Source organism: Protopterus annectens, chromosome 9.part0 (genome assembly GCF_019279795.1).
Source record: "Protopterus annectens isolate FY-2018-M chromosome 9.part0, PAN1.0, whole genome shotgun sequence".
Lineage (NCBI taxonomy): Eukaryota > Metazoa > Chordata > Ceratodontiformes > Protopteridae > Protopterus > Protopterus annectens.
Genome location: NC_056743.1, coordinates 993510766 through 993530988, shown reverse-complemented (window position 1 = coordinate 993530988; position 20223 = coordinate 993510766). Strand labels below are relative to the sequence as shown.

The following is a 20223-nucleotide window of genomic DNA, read 5'->3' as shown; positions in this document are numbered from 1 at the left end:
ATGCTCCCACTGAATGCTTCCATGTTTTCCATCCTTACCACCAATTCTGGTGTCCCATTCCATAAGTTCACAATCCTCTTGTTGAAGAAGTACTTAATATGTTGTCAATAGCCATTTTACTAAGCATATTTCATAATATTAAGTGTAGCTGCAGTGAAGATTCTGGTGCACATAAAGAATCTATGTTCTGGGGATATAAGCCTGAAAGCAAAACAATGACTTCATATATTAAACTGTAATAATGAAGCCACTATATTTAGTGCTTTTTATAGCCCCATGCTACCTATACAGATACACAAAGATGCACCATCCTTGCCCTTCTGTCTTTTGCTATTCTTGTATTATCAGACTTTTTCACAATTTTCAGCAGTTATCCTCCTTTTTACAACTCTGAAGTCAAAACAAGTTTCACCACCTGCATAGCTACCAAGTGTAACACTTGGAAGAAAAAACTTGCAGGCAGTTACTGTTTGTTCTTATATCCATATTACCATATGCCATAATGCCAAATATGTGATGCTGGCTGTCCCATACCATGTGATAAATCAAGATTTTATGCAAAGTTCCAATGGCATGTATATCCTTAAAATTTACAGGGCATTTTTGTGGTGTTCTGGCCAAATTCGTCTTCATTATGTTATCACACTGAAAATAAGTAGTGATTAATGGGACTAACCCAATCAATAATTCATGAATGAATGAAAGTATGCTTGCATGTAGGCTCTACAGCCTACCTGTTGAAAAGGTAAAATACTCAAAACATTCACTGTCCATTGTTGAGCAGTGTAGGTCATCGTCAGTTATATAGTTTGTCAGACTGGACAGCCGAAGTATAATGTAAAGAAAGGTGTTTGTAAAATGAGTTGCCCTTAAGAATTATGTTAGTGGTGGAAGGGGTTTGTTTTGCTTTTTTCTTATTACTTTAAGTGTATGACTTGGCCCTGTTTAGGCAGAAAGGGGCAGCAGCAATTTGTTTATTGTGAGTTATGTAGCAGGAAATCTTCATTCAGGTAAGACAAAAGATGTATTCAGGATAACAACACTGCTCAAATGTTTAAATATGCTGGCAAGTATAGAGACTTCTTGTTCTTAACAAAATTATACCAGTATTACTAAGTCTTTTTTTCTTTTTCAGATCCACAACAACTGTCAGTCTCAAGTCCGTGAAAACTGTGACTGTGGTATTTTAAAAGATCACATTCTTCACCCATCTTCCATATGTCCCATTATTCTGGTAAGCTTTCCCTCCTGCTGTGGTGTAGGCATGTTGAGACTCACTCTGAAATAAGCACCAACGGGTAACTCAAAATCATCAGCTAAGCAGGATGAAATGTTTCTATGAGTACCAGTCAGATTTTGGCTTGTTATTGTTTCTTTTGAGCTTGAGAGCCATGGCACTTCCTGTAGGCCCATGACATGCATTGTTTGAAGCCTCTATATCAATTGTCTGTCTGTCTGGGAAGGGAACCATGATTTAAATGATAGCTTTAAGTGTCTCCTAAGTAAGCATTTAAAATAGCAAAAATAAAGCAGATAAAAACAACTTGAAAATCCTGGCTTCTTCTTCTTCTTTCGGCTGCTCCAGTCAGAGGTCGCCACAGCAGATCAACTGTTTCCATTTCTTCCTGTCCTCTGCATCTTGCTCTGTCACACCAACCACCTGCATGTCCTCTCTAACCACATCCATAAACCTTATCTTGGGCCTTCCTCATTTCCTGTTACCTGGCAGCTTCATCCTTAGCATCTTTTTCCCAATATACTCAGCATCCCTCCTCAGCACATGTCCAAACCAACGTAATCTTGCCTCTCTGGCTTTGTCTTCAAACCGTCCAACCTGGGCTGACCCTCTAATGTACTTATTCCTAATCCTGTCCATCCTCGTCACACCCAGTGCAAATCTTAACATCTTCAACTCTGCCACGTCAAGCTCTGACTCCTGCCTTTTTGTCAATGCCACTGTCTCCAACCCATATAACATAGCTGGTCTCACTACCCTCTTGTAGACCTTCCCTTTCACTCTTACTGGCACTCATCTGTCACAAATCACTCCTGACACTCTTCTCCACCCACTCCATCCTGCCTGTACTCTCTTCTTCACCTCTCTTCCACACTCACCACTACTCTGAAGTGTTGATCCCAAGTATTTAAACTCATCCACCTTCGCCACCTCTACTCCCTGCATCCTCACCATTCCTCTGTCCTCCCTCTCATTCACACACATATATTATGTCTTAGTCCTGCTGACCTTCATTCCTTTTCTCTCTAGAGCATATCTCCACCTCTCCAGGGTCTCCTCCACCTGTTCTCTACTCTCCCTACAGATCACAGTGTCATCTGCAAACATCATAGTCCACGGGGACTCCTGTCTGATCTTGTCTGTCAACCTGTCCATCACCATTACAAATAAGAAAGGGCTCAGAGCTGAACCTTGATGTAATCCCACCTCCACCTTAAACGCATCCATCACTCCCACCGCAGACCTCACCGCTGTCACACTACCCTCATACATATCCTGTACCACTCTTACATACATCTCTGACACTCCCGACTTCCTCCTAGAATACCACAACTCCTCTCTAAGCACCCTGTCATATGCTTTCTCTAAATCCACAAAGACACAATGCAACTCCTTTTGACATTCTCTGTACTTCTCTATCAACATTCTCAAAGCAAACATTGCATCTGTAGTGCACTTTCCTGGCATGAAACCATACTGCTGATCACTAATCATCATGTCCCTTCTTAACCTAGCTTCCACTACTCTTTCCCATAACTTCATGCTGTGACTGATCATTTTAATCCCTCTGTAGTTACTACAGCTCTGCACATCATCCTTATTCTTAAAAATCGGTACCAAAACACTTTTTCTCCATTCCTCAGGCATCCTCTCACTTTCCAAGATTTCATTAAACAATCTAGTTAAAAACTCCACTGCCATATCACCTAAACACCTCCATGCTTCCACAGGTACGTCATCTGGACCAACAGCCTTTCCATTCTTCATCCTCTTCATAGCTATCCTTACTTCCTCCTTGCTAATCTAGTGCACTTCATGATTCACTATTTGCACATCATCCAACCCTCTCTCCCTCTCATTCTCTTCATTCATCAGCCTCTCAAAGTACTCTTTCCATCTGCTCAACACACTCTCCTCGCTTGTGAGTATGTTTCCCTCATTATCCTTTATCACCCTTACCTGCTGCACATCTTTAGTAGCTCGGTCCCGCTGTCTAGCCAGTCGGTATAGTTCCTTTTCTCCCTCCTTAGTGTCCAACCTTTTATACAACTCATCATACGCCTTATCCTTAGCCTTCGCCACCTCTCTCTTTGCCATGCACCTCATCTCCTTATACTCTTGTCTACTTTCTTCATCTCTCTGACAATCCCACTTCTTCTTCACCAACCTCTTTCTCTGTATACTCTCCTGTACTTCTTCATTCCACCACCAGGTCTCCTTGTCCTCCTTCCTCTTTCCAGATGTCACACCAAGCACCTTTCTAGCCATCTCTCTTACTTTCTCTGCAGTTTGTGATATGAACTCCAGGGTTCCTATTATATGATCGAAGACGTATTCTTTTGAATGCATCTTGATTGAACTTGAAAGCACGAAACGGCATATAAGCGATTTCTTTTCCTGAGAAAGAAATTGCTTGGCCACCTCCATTACCTCGCCATTTTCATCACTGTAGTGCGATCTCAGAGTTGGTATATTTAAGTAGGGGGGCTCTGGGGGGCACAGCCACCCACATCGGGGGGTGTGGGGGTGAAGCCCCCCACTTTATGTAATGTTTTAAAGATGTTCTAAGTGTTCAGGATTGTAATCTTTCACTTACATGGGGTCGATAAATCAAAATTCGCTTTTTTAAGCATTTACTGATTTAATGCAGACCCGAACTCCACTGATGATATTAAATTGATATTAAAATTATATTAAAGAGATCAGTGATAGGTGGGGTTAAAGGTGTGCGCAGTATCAGTATGGATGAGACAAAATAAAGTAAGATAAATGGAAAATGGAAGGTCATGAGTACTAGTGCTTGCAGTTTTGGTAAAATGTCACATGATCTAGTGATTTTGAAGGAAGGACAGTGTTTTGATTCTTTGGCAGTAACAGAAACATGGTGTACAGAACACCAAAATGGGATGTAAACATATCCAGATACACAATTTACAGGAGGTAGAGAGAATATAATAAAAGGAAGCATTTTATGTGTCATATAAGGGAAGACATCAAACTGTTTCAGCAGACAGGGGAACACAGAGGAGAGGAGGTACTGTGAGCCACACTGGAAATGGAAAATGGTAGCATAGCACACCAAGGGGTTGTATACCAAACCCTCATTGTTATGAGGAAAAGACAGCTAAATTACAGATAATATCCTTGGAATGGTAGGTAAAGAGGAAGTTTCAAGATGCTGTAACTTTAATATGCCTTTTATACATAGGGTCACCCTGGCTGCAGTCACATCTAAGTAATGACTTATTCTTAATCCTGTGTGGGCCCGCAGCTCAGCTTGTTGTACTATAGCCTACCTGATAAAACGCACTTATGGACTAACTTTCCCATGTGGTGAGCAAGACAGGATCTGAGACCTGAAAACAGATAGACAGTTAAGAGCAAGTAATCACTAAACAATGTAGACAACAAGGATTCTGGAGTTCGAGGGGCAGCTTTGACAAAGTCGGGCAGCTCAAGAATTTTCCAGCAAGTATAAATGAAAGACATGAGAAAGAGCAGCAGGAGCATGTAAAATCTACTGTACTTGTGTAGAGGCCTTTGTGGAAAACACTATGCAAACCAAAATAACCGGGGAAAACATTATAGTTCAAAAGGTAAAAGAAGAACATAACAGCATTTAAGGAATGTAAGCAAACATAAAATGAATATGGACAGCAGTACAAATTAATGCAAAAAGAAGCAGGAAATGTAGACAAAAATTAAAATTCAAAACTGTGGAAAATATGCTCAATTCAGTTAAAAAGGGAAAGAAACCTTTTATTATAAATAACCCTAACCATATATGTTTTCAAAGAATGGTGCTTTCCTCCTTGGCTACTGCTGTTAAAATTCTTGCAACTCAATTTTTTCTGTTCTATTTACTATATCACCTCCTCTTTCCATAGGCTTAATCTGTGCCATAACCATAAATCTAAAGTTATGTTCTGGATTTTCTTTAATATGTGCATAAAGAGCATTAGTCTCTATTTTATTATGAATGTCCCGTATATGTCTTAATACTCGTTCTTTGAATTTTCTGTTAGTCTTACCTATATAGAATGCTTTACATACTATGCAACTTGCTACATAGATCACATTCTCACTGTTACAAGTTGCTCTTTCTTGAAAGATGTAAACCTTATTTGTCATTGGATGCTGAAACCTATCTGAGCTCATAACGTACTGACATGCTTTGCATTTTCCACATTTGAATGTTCCTGTTGGCATAGATACATTCTTTGCCTCTTGCCTATCTATGTCACATAGGAGCGTCTTTAAGTTCTTCTTATTTTTATAAGTATAACTAGGGTGTTCTCCTACTATATCGTTTATCTTCTGGTCCATTGTTAGTATAGGCCAGTATTTCTTAACAGTTTCTCTTATGATAACATTATCTGTACTGTACGTCAAAGGACATCTTACTATTTCCTTTCTTCTATTCGGCTCCTTTTCTTTGTTCTCTTTATCAATTTTAGCTGAATAGTATGGTCTCCCTTTCTTCCTTCAAATATCTCTAAGCTTGTCTTCACCCATTTTTTCTTCCTTATACCCTCTGGCTGTAAAGTTGTTCATTAATCCTTGTATTTCTTCTTGAAATGTATTATCATTGGTACACAATCTGGAGACCCTTTGCACCTGATTGTCCTTAATATTTTTAAAATATGGCCTGGATGCATGCTAGATCTATGTAAAAGATGTTTTTTCCAAGTTGTTTTTCTATACAGGGCTGTTTCCAATCCTTTGATCTCATCCATAATAATATTAACATCCAGAAATTCTATTTTCTTCCGTGACATTTTGATTTCAAACATTAAGAAATCCGTTGTTGTTGTTAGAAATTGAATGAATTGCTGCAACGAACGTTCATGCCCTCTCCATATAAGGAGAATGTCATCAACAAAGCGTCCATAGAATTGTATATGTTGTTGCCAGATATTATTTTCATCTTTGCTCCACTGGCATTCCCATTGGGCTAATACTATATTTGCATAACTATTGGCACATGGAGTGTCCATGGCTACTCCCCATTTCTGCTAATAGACTTCATGCTCATAAAGAAATACAATGTTTTGTAATATGATTTCTAGTAGCCCACATATTCTTTCCACATCCTTATTCGGTTGGTTAGCTAGTATAAAGTTTCTAACTGCTTCTATACCATATCCATTGGGTATGCTAGTAAATAAGCTATTCACATCCATTGTTGCCAATACCATATGCCTATAGTTGTCACACTTGTGAGATTCAGCATACAATTTCTCTAATAATTGCGCTGTATCTTTTAACACTGTAGGTGCTTTCTCTAACAGATTTTTAAGCTCATCTTCTATGTAAATGGAAAGAGGCTCCGTGATTCATCCTCTTCCTGAAACTATAGGTCTTAATGGCGGATCATTTAAATTCTTGTGTACCTTCGGTATGCCTTTTATTTCTGGCATAAGTGAATGTAAGGTTTCAAAAAAACATACAAGTCTTCATCTATTATTCTACACATTAATTTTTCATACAGATCTTCTGTGACTTCCTTTACCAATCTTTCTATTTGTTTAATACCTATCTTAGTATATGTAGTTGTATCTCTAAGAAACTCCTTCATCTTGTTGTCATATTGTTCCTTTTTCATGATGACCAATGCACCTCCTTTGTCAGCTGGTTTTATCACTATTTCTTTGTTAAGTTGCAGTTCTTTCAATGCCTTGTGCTCTCTATAGTTCAAATTGTGGAATTGTTTTCCTTTTCCTTCATCTTTGTGTTGTGCTATCTCATTCTCACAGAGTTTGATGAATGTTTCCACCTGAAACCTTTTATTATAAATAACCCTAACCATATATATTACCTTACAAAAAAAACTTTCCTAATAATACCACTACACAAGACACTGCACAAACATTCTTTATGTATATCAACCGACACACAAAACACTAAAGCTTCCACCTAATGTAGCTCTAAATCTAACCCTAAGACACAAAGTCTCACACACTCTAGCCCCCAACCGTCAAAGCTTTTGGTATTTAAGAAAGCTTCTGCATAGTGCAAAACCTCACTTACCTTCACACACCCACACAACATGCATGAAAGGAACAGTCGATGTTCCTATCTATGATATTTCTAGTACTCAAACATCAGTGCTTTCAACAAAAAAGACAACAGTAAATTCTATTAATTAAAATAGTTATGTGTAGATATATATATATATATATATATATATATATATATATATATATATATATATATATATACACATATACACACACACACACACACACACACACACACACACACACACACACACACACACATGTATGGGGCCTCCTTCAAAGGATCAAAATTGTGAAACATCCAACCTAAAAAAAATCTAAAACATGAAAACTTCTTATTTCAAGTTTTTGCAGGGGGACAAGCACTCTCCACACCTATATTTCCCATTCCGTACTGTATGGCAATCTCCATTCACAAGGTTCAATATTTCACAACTTCGATCATCTGTCCTTTGAAGGAGACCCATACATCTATACACACACACTCGTATAATTTTATATGTGTGTGTGTGTGTGTGTGTGTGTGTGTACGTGTGTGTAAAAACACTTTAATGAAGTGTACAAGCATTCAAACCCAGTTAATTGATGCCAGTATTTTGACAACAAACTCAAAAATGTAAATTGTACTCCAAACAAGTGAAGCAAGAAAACAAATAATTTCCTTTTCCAATTGCTTAACCCTAAACCAAACAGTAACTTCAGACCAAATTTGTCTGAGTAGTGATACTGTTAGGACAAGTCTTTGTAAGTTAATGTGTATTGTCAGGAGACAAGGTGAGTAAAGTAGGCATAGGAGATTCACCCCTGCCTCCCCTTAGTCATGCATGAGCATGTGGGATGCCCATAAACTAGGAAATGTCTTCTATGATCCCAGCTCAGAAAATTGTCTTCAATGGTGTGGAATTGGGAGCTCTCCAGTGTTGGTCCTTCCTGGCCAAGGGGAGGGCCCAGGAGAGCTTGGCTTTGGAAGCCTGGATAAAAACAAAGTAGAAGCTCCACTCCTTGACCTCAGGAAATTTCCAGCAAGTGTAAATGAAAGACATAGGAAAGAACACCAGGAGCTATCGCATTTGATTGGTACTGAACCCCTGTCACTGACTTCTGTAGTTTTAGGCTATGCCCAGCAACCTGAACTTGGACTTTCCTTTCTTGCAGCCCATCCCATCTTAGGCCCCTTTTAGTGATACTTCATTGCTAAGGTGGGAGCTCATCTTGGCTTTGCCACAATTCAAGGAGAATTATTCCTCTTAGGGAGGGGGTTCTTATCAGTCTTTTGCAATTACATGCAGTGTTTACGGCCATAAAGCTTCTGGATGGAAAGCCACATCCAGGGTTTCTCTTGGAATGATTAACAAACAGTCCACCATGTGATATGTAAATCTTCAAGTAAGCAATCAGTTTTATCCATGTGCAGATGGAGGTATGAATCTGTCAGTGAGCACAGACAGATGTATATGCCTAGCTCCCATACTCCTGGCAAAGTGAGTATGCTGGAAGGCTTCCTGAGTCACTCCTTGAGTCCTTTTTATGTAGCTGAGGATTCTGATTTGTGTCCAGTATAGATTTTCCAAAAGTGCGCTACCTCTGATAATGACTTGTTTTCTACCAAGAAGAACATAGTCATTCACTTGATGTTCGTCGTACATTTATGGTAAGTGTACACAACTGTACTTTCTGCCCAGTTCAGCATGGCAACAGGGAGATAACGGTAACTGTGTTCTCTGTCCCATGGTAATGGGAATCCAGTGGACCTTCATGCCATTCCTCTGGTTCTATGCCTAATAGCAGCAGTTTTTGAAAAAGGCCATATCTATTCCTGTCACCCCCTTGGAGGTAAAGAAGCATATGTTTTCCAGCTCTGGGGCTCCCGATAGGGCAGTAAACTGTCCTGGCTGGAATACCACCTCTTCCACCTCAGGGCGGCATGGCTTTTGCTGTAGACCCTCTAATCCTGTTGCTTCCTGGCTGCGGTGTCAGAAGAGACTGAAGCTTCTAATAATCCTTCTGTGGCAGATGTAATTAGCCAAGTAGGAGTAATTATGCACTTAGCAGGAAGGTATCCAGTACTTATCCCGATAGTCAGTATACATGACCTCCTGACTTACTTCAGGTATCTGAATGGCTTGGGTCTCAGATATTCCATGGTCAGGGTACCTGTCTCAGCTATTATTGCATGTCATGATCTTGGAAATGGCAATACTCTGACATCCACTAGTTATGCAGTTTCTTAAGGGGGTTGCATTTTGCCTTCTTTTGCAGAATCCCTCCCTCTTTGGGCTTAACCTTTGTGACTGCGAGTCTTACCTATACTCCATTCAAAGCTGCTATTTCATATCTTGAGGAAACCCTTTTCTTAGCCTTAGTGGTGGTCACCCCTGCTTGCAGACCCTCAGAGCTTTTGATCCTTCTCTCCTGACAATTATATTTGGTCTTTCACAAGGACTGGGTGACCCATAAGACCAAACCGTATTTTTTCCAGAAAGCAGTAACAGAGTTGTCTTTAAGTCATTCCATTCATTTCCATTTTGGATTTTGGGGACAGAAACCAAAAGATAAAGTGCTCTTCCCATTGCAGACATGTATCACCAGCTCAGGCTCTGCCTGAAGCAAGTACACACATTTAGGAAGACAGAGCAGCTGTTAATTAACTTTATTCCAGGAGCAGGGGGCTGGCATTTGCCAAGCAAAATATTCACAACTTGGTTGCAGAATGCATTTTATTTTGTCATAATGCAGCAAATTTCTCACTGGAAAATGCTGCTGTCAGAAGTATGAGAGGTGAGGCTGGTTCCACAAGTACCAGAGATGAAGTCGGTTCCACAGGTACCAGAGGTATACTTGGTTCCAGAGGCACCAGAGGTGTAGCCAGTTCCACAGGTACCAAAGATGTAGCCAGTTCCAAAGGTACCAGAAGTGTGGCTGGTTCTCCATGTAGCACAGGTGTGTGCAGTTCCAGAGGTATAGCCATTTCCAGAGGTACAAGAAGTGTGGCCAGTTCCAGAGATACCAGAAGTGTAGCCACTTCCAAAGGAACCACAGGTGTGGCTAGTTCTACAGGTACCAGAGGTGTGGCTGGTTCCAGAAGTGTAGCCAATTCCAGAGGTACAAGATGTTCAGCCGGTTCCATTTCTTACTTCAGAAGCATCCCCACTGCATATATTTGAGCTGTGGCCACCTGTCCATCAGTTCATACTTTTCTGAAGCATTGCTGTTTGAGTTATGTTGGCAAAAGTTGGACCTATTTAGTACGAATGAGCTTTTTCCTCTTACCAGTCATTCTTTTCTTACCATCCCGGGGAATTTGCAAAAGAAAATTCCCAAGTGTTAGCTATAACAGATAAATTCATAACATATTAGTTAATCTACAAGGGTCTGTACCAGTTCCACAAACCATGTTATACAGAAGTACACTATAAATAAGAATAAAACTGACAGCATGCAAGGTCAGCTTCCACACATTTACACAAGAAAATCATTTTACCCTCCATGTATCCCTACATTGTCACAGCTCTAAATATACTAAGTCTAAGATCACCCAAATTTTAGGTAAATGGATACTTCCTTACCCTACAATTCCACAATTTCACTATTATTATTATTTTTCAGTTAAAACAGGAGATGAATAAACCCTAATTAACTAATCCTGTTTCAAAGAAATCTGATACGATTAAAACGATGTATCCCTATCTGTGAGGGGACTTTCTTTGTTTATCTCAAATTCTCCCTCTCCTTCCTCCTGAAACCTGAATGGCCCTCCGTCCAGAGTTTGCTGTTGGAGTTTCCAGTTATTCTGATACTTATATATTTATACAGCCTTTCAGACAGTACAGGTGCCATATCCTTACAGTACAGGTGCCACATCCTTACAGTACAGGTGTAATATCCTTACTTCTTTTTACTTCATTAACAAGAATTGTACTTTGCCAGTGACAGAGGATGAATGAGCACGATCAGATATTAGGCATATTTGCCTTGAACAGTGCAGGTTGCTCTTACACCCAGTCATGGGTACTTCCAATAAATAAACGTGGAACTAGAGTGGAAAAACAAATTAGCAGAATCCTAGAGCCACCAAGAAAGGTCCACTCATAGATCTCCAGATAGAGTAAGAACATATTTAGCATTTATTTCCATCCTAGCTTCTCTAGTTTGAAGGAAGTGACCGTGGTTCAAGGGATCTGAATTTACAGTGTCTGACATAATTTGATTCCACTTGAAAATCTGAGTGCTCTGCTTACCTTTTGAGGAGTGACAGCTCAAGTTTCTACTTCTTCCAAGACCACTATAGTGAATTCACAGTGTTGAGATTCTTGGGGTTCTTGGCACTGCCGCAGTATGACAACCATTCCCCTAGCCACCTTAGCCACTGCACTAGCCACCCTAGCTACCGTAGCCACTGTAGCCACTGTGCAGGATTCTAGCCACTACACTAGCCACCCTAGCTACCTTAGCCACTGCAACCACTGTACAGGCCCCTAGTTACCCAAGCCACTGCACTAGCCACCCTAGCTACCTTATCCACTGCAGCCACTGTACAGGCCCCTAGCTACCTTTAGCCACTGCAGCCACTGTGCAGTACTCTAGCCACTGCACCAGGCCCTTGCTACATTAGTCACTACAGCCACTGTACAGGACCCTAACCACTGCACTAGGCAGTCAACAGGACATAGTGCAGTCCATGTAAGCCATAAAAGTGACTCTGCCTGCAGAGGTGAGATCCTTGCCAGCAATGGAAGGAGTCAGAACATGCCCCAAGGAAGTGTGGTGGCAATACAGAGCTATGGGCTGGGGACAATAATAGATGTTAAAGATATAGAATTCTGAAATACCATAATAGGTGAGACTTAATTGGACTGCAGTGAAGTCTTGGTATACAAAGTTGCAGTATAGGGAAGAAGACATTAAGTTTTCAACTTTTCTAGCTTTTTGTTGGTGTTAATAGCATAACGATGCTTAAATATGAAAAGGGTTAATGATTTTATTTAGTTTATTAAATGTTTCTGGAAATGATATCAGAGAAATCAACTTGTAATGCTACACCATGCACCTCCTTTCAATTTTAAAATCAGAATGAGCTGTAATTCTCTTTTGCTTCTCTTGTTTTCTGGCAAAAGATGAGTAAAATCTGACCATTAAATAAAATTACGTGAGTTTCCTTATTTGCTTTAGAGAAAAGAGGATATGGCCGCTTTGGGAACAGGTATATTTCTGATCACTGATTTGCATGCCACAACCATTAAAGGTGGCATTTAGCACTAGGTCCTTCTCTTCAGTTCAGCAGGTAGAGGATCTGTGTGTAGAGTTGGTGGAGGGACAGGACAACCTTGAAACTGGAATTTAACACTGTGGTGGTGTGGTGAAGGCCTTTAAAATAAGTCATGCATTTGTAGAGTGCAAACTGCATTTTCTCACACTCAGCAGTTCTGACATTGTCTTTGAGGCTTAATGTTTAAAACAGACTATTCCTGTTTTTTGTATGTTGGATGATGCAAAGTACAGAAAAATGGTAAGATAAAAAAATTGCATATCTCAAGGCATGCATCTTCTGAAACTGTGACATACAAAGAAATGTTACAAAAAATGATGTAGGCAGTACATCATGTTTGAAACCCAAAAGCATACAAATCATAAGTTGATCGACTTTTTTGGGGCCTCTTTTCTACACATATGCATACTGCTTATCTGTTCTAGTTAACCTCGGCTGGCATATGGGAGAATATTATCAGCTTTGTTAGATGCAGACAGGAAGTAATTGTATTATGCCCTTACCACTTTCCACCACCCCAAAATGATCTTACCTGTTATATCTATAGTGACATGTTAGTGTGGAGGTGCACATCCCCTCTTTCGTGTGATGGCTGTAGTTTACTTAGGACTGACTCCTCCCATTTTCCCTCAGCACACATTCTTGGTCTTTGATCTATAGCAACTAAGCAAGGGGAGGTTGTCTGAACTGCAGAGTAGCAAAGTCTGTATTGTACCCCCTAGTCAGACTCAGCTAGTATTACCTTCTCATTCTCTGGCCTGTGCCCCCCCACACACACACACACTCAGCTAGTATTACCTTCTCATTCTCTGGCCCGTGCCCCCACCCCACACACACTCAGCTAGTATTACCTTCTCATTCTCTGGCCCGTGCCCCCACCCCACACACACTCAGCTAGTATTACCTTCTCATTCTCTGGCCCCTGCCCCCACCCCACACACACTCAGCTAGTATTACCTTCTCATTCTCTGGCCCGTGCCCCCACCCCACACACACTCAGCTAGTATTACCTTCTCATTCTCTGGCCTGTGCCCCCACCCCACACACACTCAGCTAGTATTACCTTCTCATTCTCTGGCCCCTGCCCCCACCCCACACACAATCAGCTAGTATTACCTTCTCATTCTCTGGCCCCTGCCCCCCACACACACTCAGCTAGTATTACCTTCTCATTCTCTGGCCCGTGCCCCCACCCCACACACACTCAGCTAGTATTACCTTCTCATTCTCTGGCCCGTGCCCCCACCCCACACACACTCAGCTAGTATTACCTTCTCATTCTCTGGCCCGTGCCCCCACCCCACACACACTCAGCTAGTATTACCTTCTCATTCTCTGGCCCCTGCCCCCCCCACACACACTCAGCTAGTATTACCTTCTCATTCTCTGGCCCGTGCCCCCACCCCACACACACTCAGCTAGTATTACCTTCTCGTTCTCTGGCCCGTGCCCCCACCCCACACACACTCAGCTAGTATTACCTTCTCATTCTCTGGCCCCCACCCCACACACACTCAGCTAGTATTACCTTCTCATTCTCTGGCCCGTGCCCCCACCCCACACACACTCAGCTAGTATTACCTTCTCATTCTCTGGCCCGTGCCCCCCCCCACACACACACTCAGCTAGTATTACCTTCTCATTCTCTGGCCCGTGCCCCCACCCCACACACACTCAGCTAGTATTACCTTCTCATTCTCTGGCCCATGCCCCCCCCACACACACACACACGCACAGATGTACATAAAGCAGACTCCCGCTGTACCTAGGGCAAGTACCCCAACCAGGGTCACTATCAGCACCAAAACGTCATAGACTGTCATAGTGGGCCATCCTCACATTATAGATAAAAACCTTTGAGGCTCACTTCTGTATCAGAAAATGTTGGGTAAACTAAATGTTTTATAACTAGAAGACAGTCATTTGCTCTGTCCAAAAGCAGATCTCTCCTTCCCAGACACTCAAATGTACTAGGAAGTTTGGTAAGTAAGATTTGCCTTGGCACATTATTCTTTCAACATTGATGTGCAATAAAATACATATATTAGTTGAATAATGTTGTATTTAGCTTAATAACATCATAGAAACAGTGCCTGAAAATCAGTATGTTAAATAAACAGCACTTTCAGGCATCCTTTGGTCTCCCCTGTGACCAGATGGGGCTGCCAGGGACTTTGCTCTCACAATTTGAGAAAGGTTGCTCCATAATAACTAGAAGAAGACAGAAAGCTGAGCCCCTTCGCAGCTGTGAGAGGCGGGCATTAGAAGATGGAGATGGCAGAGAAGGCAAGAGGCGGAGGAAGATCACGAGTACAGAAGCATGACTGTTTCCAAAAGTGCAGCTTCAGGCTGTTAATTAAAAAGAATCACAAGACTTTAATGAATCTGTTCTGTGTCAGTCACTCTTGTTTCTGATCCACTAAATATGAGATTTTATACTGCATACTGCTTACTGTTTTTCAGAGCATGTCATAAATCTTTAAGGGATGTCCAGCTTACTGCTGCAGCAAATTCCAGAACTGTTTCATAGGTTAGTACTAGGGTAATTGGGGACTATATTAGATCAGTGAATGCTTAAAAAAGTGAATGCTGATTGATCGAACTTATGTAAGCGAAAGCTTACAATCTCGAACTGTCAGAACACCAATTTTTTTTCCTAGGGAAAAAAATCGCTGATCCAAAACACATACACACAACACAAGCACACCAAACAAACAGCAATCCACACACATACACCTAAAATCTGACACACACAGAGACACACACACACACACACACACACACACACACACACACACACACACACACACACACACATGGATATATGTGCACATATTCTCTCTCTCTCTCTCTCTCACACACAAACACACACACACACACACACACACACACACGCACACATGGTTATAGTACAAGTGCATACACACACACAAACATGAATACATGTACACACACACACACACACACACAAACATGAATACATGTACCACACACACGCGCACACACACACACACACACACACACACAAACAAACATGGTTATAGTACAAGTACATACACACACATACAAACATGAATACATGCACACACACACACACACACACACACACACACACACACACACACACACACACACACACTAACAAACATGACTATATGTACCACACACATAAACACACACACAAACACACACACACACACACACACACACACACACACACACACACACACACACAGTTATAGTACATGTACATACACACACCCACACACAAACATTAATACATGTACCACACACACAAACACACGCACGCACGCATAGCCGCAACACACATAAACATATACATTTACAAAGCTACAGAACAAGATGTGTGGATATATACAATGACAATACTATAGGATCCCAATGACACAGTTTGATGTACCAGTCCATAAAGAATACAAATGAATCTGCCAGTAAATGTTTTTCATTAGTCACATGAAAGGAATCTAGGGTTATTTTCATTTCGGTAAGAGAAATCATTGAGGTGGATGATGACAACACCCTTATTCTTTTCTTTTTTTTTTAATTTTAGGAATAAACATACTTCTCTTAGATGGCATATAGTCAGGGCCAGGACCAGCATGACCTATCTAAATATAAATGATATTTGTGACCAGCAGAACTGTGATTATCAGGGGACGTAAAAAGATAGTTTTCCTATTAATTAGATAAAACTTGGAAAACAGCCCAAATGACATGTATCCTGAAACAGAGATGGATTCAAAACAACTACTAATGCAGCTATTTAAGTATTGCAACATACTTACACTCTGGATATCGTTTGCACAGCTAGGCATAGCCTCAGACTTTCTTATAAGTAAGCATTTAAAATGCAGTTAGCTATTCTCAGTGTAAGGCTACTTTCCTCCTGTAAAAAGTCATAAAAAATTACAATTTCAGCATAAAAGTAGTGTTAATACTAAAAGAATGCCTTTCAGCTATCAGAACAGAACTTCTGATTATATGATGACTGTGCATATATACACACACCACTAACTATCCACTTACCTTAACCCAAACCCTAACCCTAAGGTCCATCACTATCGCACACTCACCTCACCCGCTCCCTAACCCTAACTCACCTAACCCGCCCTAACCCTCACATCCACACAATCGCACACATACCTAACCCGCGCCCTAACCCTAACTCTCCTAACCCGCCCTAAGACTCACATCCACACAATCACACACTTACCTGAACCTGACCCGTAACTATCCACCACAGCACTGAAAATACTGAAGCAACAGAAATGGACAACCGAATTCTTTCCCTAGGAAAAAATTCAGGTTTCTGTTGCTTCCATATTTTAAACATTCGCTTACGTAAGTTCGATCAATCAGCGGTCGCTGATCTAATATAGACCCGGGTAACTGCCCTTATGGGCCATTTTAAACATAACCACTTTCCCCTACAGGTGAGAATCAAACCTTGTACTTTCGTGTCTCTAAGATAAACACCTTAACCATTAAGCAAACCCACAACCCAAACCCCATAGTTTACACTGCCTCCATGTATAGCAGCTGGAAAGTAAAATGTACTACAGAGTGTCTTCAGAGATCAGGTTTTAGTGACACATTTTATTTTTATTATTACCAGTTACCATTTGTGTAACTAGTACTGGTTTAGACAGGTGTCTTTTAATTCCTGTTTAGTCAGTGGTGACTAATAAATATCATTGTTATTCTGTTAAAGGAGCGTCAGGACAGCCAGAGGAATGGTTCTATGAGTTCACAGAATGAAGATACAAGCCAGCTCTCCAGCACTACACCAGATGGCAAGGTTCTTCGGGTATGGTAATGTAAACATTCATTTGTAACCATTAAGATCATTCTTTTTCTCGGTTATTCCAGAAACCATTATGAAAATAGTAGTTCAGCCAGCTGTCATGTCAGACTTATCACAGTCATATATGTATGCACAGTGATGTCGAAAGCTCCTAATTTCAGTCCCTATTCATGCTATTGTTTGCAGTTCATTAAGATTTACTTCAGAAGTTTTGTTGACAGCATTCACACCTCTTGGCCAGAAGGTTAGAAAGGTTAGAAAGACTTGGACATTTAAATAATTTGTATATGAACATGATTGTTAAGAAATTATTTAAATACAGATCCATCTGTGCATGAACGTGTAAGTAAGCATGGCCATTTGTGATGGGTATCAGTCATGGAGGGCATAACTATTTATGCTACATGGCTGATTCCTAGAACATAGGAGTTGTACAAAAGATCTGCAGCTCAGTGACTCTTAGGTTTTGCCTTACTTCTTAAAGTTTCAAGCTGCAGTTCTCACCATTTGCCACTGTTTGTATGATGTTCATCATGGTTCACTGTTACAGTCATTACTGTAGGTTTCTTCCTGCTGGCAGCAGCCCTCAATCGGCCAGAGTCCCAAAGTCGGGTCCGACGTTGGCTGAAGGTGCTCCTTCCCTGACATCAGTCCGCCAGGGGTATAAAGACCTCAGCCGACGCCATTTTCCCCAGTCTTTCTTGCCGTGCAGTACCCATAGCAAAGCAGTTCGCAAGTGCCGGTCAGCCAACTCCTGTTTACTTTTGGTGACTTTTGTATTGAAGACTTCTTATTTTAAGCTAAGTACCCCATTGGGGAAACCTTTTTCTTGCTCCAGTCCGATGTCAGAAAAAGTTAATAACTGTATTTCTTGAGGGAAGCAAATACCTCATAAGGATTTTCACTCTTACTGTATACCTTGCCTAGGCCCTGACCACGACGTAGCTAATTGTAGGTTTTGTGCTAGATTTAATCAATGCACTATTAGGCGTAGATACGATTTTGCCTTCCATTATTTTGGAAAAAGATTTAATTACAATATGTCGTCGGATTCTTATCCGACTACCGGAGTGTATAAGAGGCGCAAGGATAAAGACAGGCCTCCAAGGTCCAAAGCAGACGACATTATTCAACCAGAGCCAGTTGCTGGTTCATCGGTCATCAGTGAGGCGCTTTCGCAGCCCCTGTCGTCCACCACTTTTGAACCGGTTGCCTGTACCGACTCCTGCGAGGAGCCGATGGGGCCTTTAGAATTTCCAGGGATTGAACCTCTGGATAATGCTCCCTCAGATGGGTTCGGAGCCGCTGTGCAGGCACCAGCTTCTGAGGGAATTTTTAGGCCTACACAGCTTCATGTAAAGATGGCTGCAGTTTTGCAGTCAAAGACAAAGACTAGGGCTCTGGCAAAGACAAAGCAGCATGCACAGGCACATTCTGATCAGGGCCCTAGACCTCAAAGACAGATGATTAAAATGGCTGAAGACCTGTTAACTATGATCAGGGGTTCCCATCCCCCTCCTGACAAGAGACCTAGGCTACAGCCAGATTATGATTCCTCAGATCAAGTTTCAATTTCTTCTACTTCTTCCTCTGAGCAGGATTATTCCTTCCCTCCTTATGAGGATTCTGATGCTGAAGAATCCCTTCCTTCAGCCTCTCCTCCTGAGGATTATTCATTTGGAGAAACTTTGCATGACATGAGAGAGCATTTTCACTGGGAAGGGCAGGAATACTCTGAATCCAATAAAAGGCTTAGGGATTTTCTTCTGCTCCCACAGCATAGGCCCCTGGCTATTCCCCCTGTATTGGACATTGTGGATGATGTTTTTACAGAGGCATCTCTCTCTCCTGATTCTTTTCCTCCTGCTCCTGTCAAACCGGATAAGTATTATAGGGTTCCAGATTCTCACAAATTTCTTTTTAAGAACCCTTCAGCTGATCCAGAAACTCTCTCTCAGGGCCCTAAGGGTGTTAAAGCGGCCTCTGCTAAGAATCCTATTCCCTCTGACCGAGAGTCCAGAGCCTTGGAAAGATGGGGCAAAAAAGTTTATACTTCTGTTACATTGTCTATTAGAGCTTTGAATTGTCAATTTCATATGTTGAAATATCAGCAATACCTTTTGTCTGTGTTAAAACAAAAGATGTCTGCTGTTTCTGGTGGTACAGAAAATAAGGAATTACAGGATTTATTGCATGCTACTGAGCAGGTGGGTAAACATAACCTGCACTGTGGTTTTGATTCTTTGGAGGCTTCTTGCAGGGCTGCAGCAACTGGCACAGTTATTAGAAGGCTTGGTTAAAGGAGCAAAGTTTGCTGGAGCAGGTTAAGGCAAAACTTTTGGATGCCCTTTTGCAGCACAATGTTTTGTTTGGGGCCAAAGCTGAGGAGGTATTGAAGAAAATGGAAGACAAAGCCAAATCTATGCAGACAGTTAAGGATTTTCTACAGGTACAACCCTCTAGATTTAGCAGGAACTGGCCAGCTGAACCTTGGTCCTTTCCGAGCTCAGACAGACCTCAGAGAGGCAGATACAGGTGTTCCAGAGGTAGAGGTCAGGCACAGCCCCCTTTCAGAAATAAGAAGTGGAGTGCCCCCTCTCCCAAGGGAGGAGAAGATAGGTCACAACCTTACAGGAAACAGTCATTATGACTCTCCCTTACTAACTCCAGGGGCTCCCCTCATGGATGCGCCTTTGGGAGGAAAAATCTCTCTTTTTTTATCACAATTGGAGCTGCATAACCCAAGACAAATGGGTTCTGGACATAGTTTCAAGGGGTTACAAGTTTCATTTCCATACCTTGCCAAAACCAAACGGATGGCCAGATCTGCCAAAGCATCAATGGGCAGAGGCACAACAGCAAGTTCAGTCCCTCA

At 41.4% G+C, this 20223-nt stretch overlaps 1 protein-coding gene across 2 annotated transcripts in view; it reads left to right on the top strand.

Annotated features, from left to right (window-relative positions):
- Positions 1 to 20223, top strand: part of DGKA (diacylglycerol kinase alpha) — an 858181-nt gene that overhangs the window by 619071 nt on the left and 218887 nt on the right. For both annotated transcript variants that reach the window (XM_044083761.1, XM_044083762.1), the window contains exons 12-13: positions 1136 to 1234; positions 17256 to 17351. In XM_044083761.1, coding sequence (XP_043939696.1) covers positions 1136 to 1234; positions 17256 to 17351 — 195 coding nt within the window. The remainder of the gene's footprint in view (positions 1 to 1135; positions 1235 to 17255; positions 17352 to 20223) is intronic.